The sequence below is a fragment of the Beta vulgaris genome, chromosome 9 (assembly GCF_026745355.1).
Source record: "Beta vulgaris subsp. vulgaris cultivar EL10 chromosome 9, EL10.2, whole genome shotgun sequence".
NCBI classification, from domain to species: domain Eukaryota; kingdom Viridiplantae; phylum Streptophyta; class Magnoliopsida; order Caryophyllales; family Amaranthaceae; genus Beta; species Beta vulgaris.
In genome coordinates this window covers 34,117,916-34,126,245 of record NC_079210.1, presented here as the reverse complement: position 1 = coordinate 34,126,245, position 8,330 = coordinate 34,117,916, and the positions used below count along the sequence as shown (strand labels likewise).

The 8,330-nt window shown below is 37.8% G+C and overlaps 1 protein-coding gene across 1 annotated transcript; it reads left to right on the top strand.

The window, feature by feature from the left end:
• Positions 1-6,213: 6,213 nt before the first annotated feature.
• On the top strand, positions 6,214-6,780 carry LOC125493610 (uncharacterized). Its single transcript, XM_048637080.1, has one exon. The coding sequence runs from the start codon at positions 6,214-6,216 to the stop codon at positions 6,778-6,780; it is 567 nt and encodes a 188-aa protein (XP_048493037.1).
• The last annotated feature ends 1,550 nt before the right edge of the window (positions 6,781-8,330 follow it).

Genomic DNA, 8,330 nt, shown 5'->3' with positions numbered 1-8,330 from the left:
TCTCAGAGCTGTAGGCTGGGAGTTTTACTCCACGTCTTAGACGAGCAGTTTGTTTGACGAGCACTAGATTACCCTGGATAGGTAAACACTGGATCGTCTGACTTTACGTCCATGTCCATAAAAATAAAATGCATGACCGGCCAGAATAGGCCCAACTCTAGAATATGCCGAAGAGGGAAGGTTATCTGTTCTAGTATTAAGACTGACTCTTAGGCGGCCGGGATTATTCGACGAAGAAGAATAAGAATCCATTTTTTCAAAAGGAAAAGTAAAAGAATTAAGAACAAAGAAGAAGAAGAGGAATACCTGACGAGTTACTCAGACAGTTGTTAGAGGCAAAATGGCGCCCTTACCATTTTTTGAAAAGCAACGTAGTTCTCGTAAAAAAAAAGAGGAATTTTAACCGTCTTGACACCAAGTAGTAAAAATAAACTCTTTTAGGGGCAAATGTTGTAGCCTAAAAAATCAACGGCTCTCAGTGGAACACATGGCTTCATCTAGTACGACCATGTGTCTCTGGCATGCAGCTGAAAGTACAGGGCTAAAAGGGAGATAGCTGGAGTACAAATCCCAAATTAGGGAAAGTACCAACCCATCTTTTTAGGCTGCCACATACTTAGGCTCAGAGCCTCAAAAGGACACCTGCAAATGATTGGATGATGTGTACCTTCCCATTATTGCCTGACACGTGTCATGTTTCTATTGTTTAGCCAATCAGGTGCTCTTAAATTAGGGTGACCTCAAGGTACAACAATAATTCTAAACACTATAAATAGTCCTTGAAATCAGGAGAAAGGTACGTTTTTCAGAGCAATAAACTATTACTCATGTCATAATTCTCTCTCTAAAATTTTCCTTATTACTCCTGATACCTGACTTAAGATTCGGAGGGGAACCACCACCCAAACCTCCAGGGTGGGTCCCATTTCGCAGGTCCGAGAACGAAGCTCAGGTTCGGGACCTTTGATCAAGGCACTGTTGCACAAGTCTCTGTTTGAGGAACCTGTTGTGGCAGTATATTTCCCAGTTCAATACTACGTAACAGCTATACCTCCTTGAACCTTTCACCACACGAGGTGCTTGGATTTTGGATAGATAGATGCACTCCATAACTGCTTCCAATCAAAGTTGTCATGAGAGTGAGAGGTTGAAGCAACAACCATCAACTCATCTCGAAATGCCATGTACTACGCACTTCACACCTTGAACTCCCCATCTTTTCTCTCATGCCAAGTCTAGCCATCCTTCATTATGAAGATAGAGTTAAGAACTCCCTCTTTCCATCTTTTATTCTCCATGAGTTCATTTACCATCAAAGACATTTCATCCTCCGTTTCTCTCCTTGAAAAGACCCGAAAGTGTGGGAGCTGTGGGACCCAAGTCTCCTCCCATATTCTTGTTGCTGAATCATCACCTATCACACGCCTAGCTCCATGCTTGCATAACACTCCCTTTTGCCAACATTATTGAGCTATAGGTGAAGCTAGCATTAGGGGGCACCGTAGCTTTCATAAAATAAGTTGAAGGGAAATATTTCCCTTTAAGCACTTTTACCATGAGAGAGTCTTCATGGGCCATTACTCTCCAAGATTGCTTCGCTAGTAATACATTATCAAAAACCTGTGAATTTCGAAAACCCATACCTCCCTCTTTCTTTGACTTATACATCTTCTCCCACGCCACCCAAGCAATCTTTTTCTCCTCCCCGTTTTGACTCCAAAAGAAACTCCTTAAACAATTTCTATTGCTTTAAGAATATTATTAGGAATTACAAAGCATTGCATAGCGTAGGTTGGAATTGCTTCCGCTGTTGACTTTATCAAAATCTCTCTTCCTGCATAAGATAATAACTTCTCTTTCCACCTTTAGCTTCTTCCATACTCGATCTTGAATAATTTGGAAAACCCTTTTTTTCGAACTCTCTATATAAGTAGGAAGCCGAAGGTATTTGTCAATCTTTTCAACTGCCTTGAAGGATAACTTCGTCTGAAGCATATTTTTCCTTGCAAGCTTAATGTTTCGGCTAAAAGAGACTTTGGATTTATCCATATTCAATTTTTGTCTGATGCAACTTCATACGCAGCGAGAATTTCTAAAGCTTTTTCCACTTTTTCATCATTTGCTCGAATGAACAACAAATTGTCATCTGCATACAAGAGATGGCTAGTCGGCCCCGCATGTCTTCCAACCTTCACTCCATGGATTTCATTTATGCTTTACGCATCTTTAAGAAGCGCAGATAGCCCTTCTGCATAAATTATAAATAAGAAAGGTGATAAGGGGTCTACCTGTCGAAGGCCCCTTGATGGGAGGAAGTGCCTCGAGGGTTGACTATTCACAAGAACTGCAAATGATGCAAACACCCATTTCATTATATTATTCACAAAAGCCTTCGAAAAGTCCATCTTAGTCATCATAGCCTCCAGGAACTGCCACTCCACTTTATCGTAGGCTTCGCCCATATCCAGTTTGAGGCCTAGAAACCCTTTCTTGCCCTTTTTTTTTATTCCTCGGCTAGTGAAAACACTTATATGCCACCAGAATGTTGTCTTTAATCAGCCTTCCCGGAATAAAGCCACTCTAGGATTCATTTATAATATATGGGAGCACTTTTTTCAATTTGTTTGCTAGCACCTTTGACACCACTTTATACAACACATTACATAAGCTAATGGGCCTGAAATCAACCAGGGACTCACACGTTATCTTTGGTACCAACACCACGTGAGGTGTTGTTGATGGATTCCATGTCCTCACCATGATTAAGAATATTCAACACTTTACTAATCACATCATTTCCAACCGTAGCCCACAAAGTTTGATAGAAATATGCTGATAACTGTATGGGCTTGGAGCCTTGGTGGGGTGCATTTGATCAAGGGCTTTCTTTACTTTAATCCCCAGAAATGGCGCGTTCAACATGGCACCATCATGTGACTTAATTTTGGCATAAATTTTGTTAACTACCTCACTTTTGGATCAATCTGCGAACTTGATTAAAACAAATTCTCAAAGTGACCTGCGATGACTTCTTGGATTTCTTCCTCTTCTTCGAAAATTTGCCCTGCTTCATCTTTTATAGACTCAAAGTGATTCCGATGAACTCTTTGCTTCGCCTTTTTACGAAAAAACGAAATATTTTTTTCACCCGATTTCAGACAATCTTGTCTACTTCTTTGTCGCCAATAGATTTCATCCCTCTTCTCCAACTCATCCTTTATATCATCAATCACCCTCATTTTTGCAATAATCTCATCCGACTGAACCTCGATCATCAAGCTCGCCATTTGTGCAGTACACTCGTGCATTTCACATGCTAAATCCCCAAATTTGTTCTTCCCCACATGGTCAGCTGGCTAGCCGTACGTTTCAGTTTCGAGCTTATATCTCCAACCTCTTCCCATGCCTTTGTGATCACATCCGAGCAAGCTTCATCTCGCAACCACATCTCCTCGCGGTAGATTTTTTTCTTCCTCATAGTGACTCCATTCATGCTACCCTTCATACACTATAATATAGTCAAATATTCTGATCTTCTTTTTGTGAAGTGCAAAAAATAAGAGTCTGGATAATCTTCCTTCCACTCATCATTTGCAAAAAATCGATCAAGTCTCTCTCGGAGATTGTAATCTCCTCCACGGTTATTCGTCTAAGTAAAATCATGACCAACATATCTCGTGTCTCGGATACATTTCTCCACCGCTCGCCTCAAGATACTCGCTTGGTTCATATCAAAATCACGCGCTCCACTTTTTTCATTCAATCTCATTATCAAGTTAAAGTGACCACCACACAACCACGCCCCACCCCACTCATCCGACAATCACTCTAGTAGCTCAACTGTTGTATGTTTGTGTTCATCTTGAGGATGACCATAGACCCCCGTGAATCTCCACTCCCTTCTCCCTTCTTGTTGTACTAGAACATCGACATGATTAATGGAGAATGACTCCACGTGAACAACTACAGGATCTTGCCAAAGATAGTGCAATCCAACCACTTCTCCTCCTCCCCTCCCTTTCGCACCCTATTGTTAACATGTTGGAAAACTTCAGTTTATTTTTCACATTTTCCATTTCAAAATCCTTCAATCTTGTCTCACTCAAAAATAGTAACTAGGGATGTTCAATGATTATTAAGCGTCGCAACGTATTTACTGCGGAGGCCGTCCCCAAACCTCTGCAGTTCCATGAAAGGATACCAATCATTGAGCACTAATGGCCCATTTTATGGGCCCTCCACCTTCGGTTTGTTTTTCCTCCATAACTTTTTGTTTCTTCGCATCTACACCCTCCACCTTCATTTTGTCCACCTTAGCTCTCCTCCCTTGGCTTATATGTGTCTTCTTCCATCGTCATTATGTCTTAACTCACTCGATTCCATTTTTTCTTCTTTGAACTTAATTCTTACTTCAATTTCATTTCACCTCCCTCCCCCGAATAAAATGTGAAAAAGTTATGTAGATTAACCACCTCTTTTGGGTCTAGCTGGGTATTAGTTGCACTCACTAAAGCCACTTCATTTTCACCCCTTGTATTCGATCTCCACACTGCCATTTATTCTATCTTCCTCTTCTTGTCTCTTCCCTCTTATTTCCCACTATAGTACCTCCCCTTTATTCTACGTGCAATTCCACAATTTTCATTTTATTCACCATCTCTAACACATTCTCCTTCAGCACTAGTTGAACTAGATGTTTCAGTTTTGTCACAAACAAGGGCTTCACACATGGTGGAAGCGAACCCTCCCTCGCCATGCAATCTTCAGGCTTATAAAACTTCTAGGGAGATGCCTTCAGTCCCATGTCATATCTCTGAGGTGGTGGGTCAATGTCCATACTCTCATCACAATCATTGATCCCATGCCCTATCATCACACACACAAAGCAAAAAAGTGGTGATTTTTCATACTTTACCTCAAAAGATTCTTCTACTCCACCCCTCATTTTCACCTTCACCGATTTCACAAGTAGTTTCCTCATATCAATCATGTATTGGCTAGTTCTTATAAACTCGACTTATCAATACATAATCGACTTATCAATACATGCTGAACTCGTACTATCCATCTCAACAAAGGAGCCTATCGTATTGCCAACCTTCTCCATATTTAATATATTCAATCTACCCTTGAAGGGTAAATTATACACCCTCGCCCACATAGGAAGTTCAAAGAGGGGCACATCTAAAGGCTTCACATTACTATCAATAATTTCAAGCAACATCGCATGATTATCGAAATGCCAGGGCTGATCTTGTAAAATTCTTTGTTTATCTCTCCAATGGAAGAATTGGAAGATAAAATTATTTTTGTCAATAGTTTTAATCTCCAATCATGTTTAGGTTACCAAACATTTGTCATAGTAGAGATAAAAGCATTCGAATTTATATGATGAGATGTCCAGATCTTACCAATTAGTCCCAGTTGATCAACTCTCGCATCCTCATCGTCTTCAGTCGTTTCATCCCATTCCACGACCTCCTCTGCTTCCTTGAGTTGATTATTGTTGCTTTCTTGGATCACTAGATTTCCCTTTTTCATTTATTAAAGTCTTTATTGAAAAAATTGAAGTCATCTCACACAAATTCCAATAAAAAATGAGATTAAACGAGCTCTCAAAGAGGAATCCTAGGCAAATCTAGAAAAACCCTCCCAAAAAAAACCTAAACAAAACGACTTGTATTTTCTGATCTCTACTCACCAAAAAATAATACATTATTGAATCAAAGGAAAAGTCGACTCTTACTATATTTAACCTTTATCTAACTTTCAAGACTACTAGGCATCATAAAACACTCCCTATTTTAGCTAAACATACCCAAACAAAAAAAAAGAATAGAAAAATTGAACATTAGTTTGTTTTGATTAGTTTCTGAAAAATGGGACGCTAATTAGTCATGTGCTTTTGATCCTAGTTGGATCTTACCGTTTAATATATCTCAAAACCCCAAAAATTAAAATATTACAATTATTTTGTTTAGTATTTCTAAGCGAATTTTTTTCTATAGACGAGTAAAAATAACAAACTTCCCTATAACTAATCTAATATCTTCTTCATGTTTAATGATTGAGTTGAACTTAATCAGTTAACCAAACTTCCACGCATTTTCATTTCCTCTCCTCTCTCTCTCTCCCCTTTTTCCTCATATTTCCATCAAACTGTTACATTAACGCCATTCAAGTTTAAACCCACAAAATTCAAAAAAACCTACAATGGGAAAATTAGCAACAATCATTTGCTTCGTAATTACATTCCTACTCTTAGGTGGTATAGCAGTTTTGATCGCTTGGTTAGCAGACAAAATGAAGTCTCCTATGTTCTCCATTGATCAAGCAAATATCAATGGCTACAATTTCACGGCCGACAACCACCTCAACGCCACCTTCATCTTAGAGGTCCGATCTCACAACCGCGATTCCAAATATCAAATAAAATATGATTTGATCGTAGTCTCGGTGTACCATAGCGGCTACACCTTAGCATACGACAGTAATTTAGGCCCGTTTACCCAACATCATGGGGAAGATATAGTCTTCACGGCCCAACCCAGAGCCCGAAATGTTCTAATAAGAAACTCTGAGTTGGCAGGGGATATTAGAAATGAGGCTCGGGCCGAGAAACTGGGCCTGGAGGTTCATGTTCGGGCTGCAGTAAGATATGAAGTTGCAAGGTGGAAGCATAAGAGTTATGTATTGAGGATTATCTGCACGCCTGTGTTTGTTGGTTTGTCTTCAGGGAAGGGTTCTCAGAGTACGATATGTGATGTAGATCGCTTTTGATTAGTTCTTTTTTTTTTTGCACTAGAAAGAGAGGGGATTGGATTATTTTTTTTACGATTTTGTTTCATTTTTTTATTTTTTATTCTATTGGAGACCTGAGTATAAATACAACTGTTGAATTGATTTAAAATTTTAGTGTTTGTTTATATCTTGGTAGAATAAATAAGTGTTTTTAGTACATTCTATAGAAAAGAATTTGGAGTTTGGGGTTTTGATTATGACTTTGTCATGTGCTGATCATTAATGGCCATGTATTGAATGACAAAGAGAAAATACACATTTTATTATGACTTTTTTTGTTTAGGGAAGTGTAGCTAGTCTTTAGAATCATACTAAGTATTGTATTAATGGTGTATGTTTTGTGGAGAAATTACCAATATGATGATGTAACAGTTTTTCTCCTTTTCTGCCATAATTTTATCATAGTTTCTAACTGTTAAGCATATAAGAACCATACTTTGATATTTCTTTAGAGTTAAACCCAACTTTTAGAATGAGCTGACAAGGGGTTAAAGGTGGATATAAAATTATAAACTATTGACTTATTGACTTATATTTAATTTTTTTTTTTTTTTGAGGGGATTGACTTATATTTAGTTTGTTTTATTTGATGCAGTATATTGACTTTTTTGCACTATGCATATACTAATCTTAGGGTATGTTCTTTTCGACATAAAACAATTGAATTGAACTAAACTGAAATGAATAGTGATATGTGAGAGTAAAAGTATTGTCCAAAGCTGAACTGAAAATAAGCTGGAGAGAATAGACTCTTAATTGAATTGCTACTGCCCACTAAAATATGGTGTTCAGAAGTCACGCAATTGATCGCCACTTTCATTTCTTCGTATTTGAGATAATTGATTTATCTCAATATGTATTATCAAAATGTAATAGTTTTGTTTTATATTTACTAATTTAAACTTGAAAATACTAATTATCAAAGTTGTGCATTTGATAAATTTACAAGTCAAATTGTTGTTAAGAAAAAGAGTAACGGTATAATTAAAAGCAAAAGCAAAACATAAAAAATTTACGTGGGAAATGAAAGGTTGTCAAGAGCTCAACTTACAAACCAAAAAGTTATATACAAAAATTGCAAAAATTAAAAAAATAGTTATTGAAACGCATTTGTCAACATATGAGAACTTTACCAAAGAGCCTTGGATTTAATGGTACTCATAGAGGAGACTACAGATTAAGAGGGTATTTGGTATGGAAAATCTTGATGTAGGAAACGGATTCAAATAAGCATTTCCATTTCTAATTGTTTGGTATGAATGTTAAGTAACAAATACCGTTTCCAGAGGGAAACAAAATCCCCACATTTGTTACCCTTATCAAACTAGTGGAAACAAATCACGTTTCCTTCCTCAATCATAAACCTCTCAATTGTTTCCATTCCACTAGGATACCAAACAACTATTAAAGGTAACGGTTATTATTTCCATTTCCCCTTCTTATCCAAATCCTTTCCATTCCGTTTACGTTGATTATACCAAACGCCCTCTAAATATATAAGCCAAAACCATGGTGCAAGGCCACAAGGG

Bases quoted from the DNA above. Each gene is read 5' to 3' on its own strand.
- LOC125493610 (XM_048637080.1), top strand. From the start codon at position 6,214: ATGGGAAAATTAGCAACAATCATTTGCTTCGTAATTACATTCCTACTC.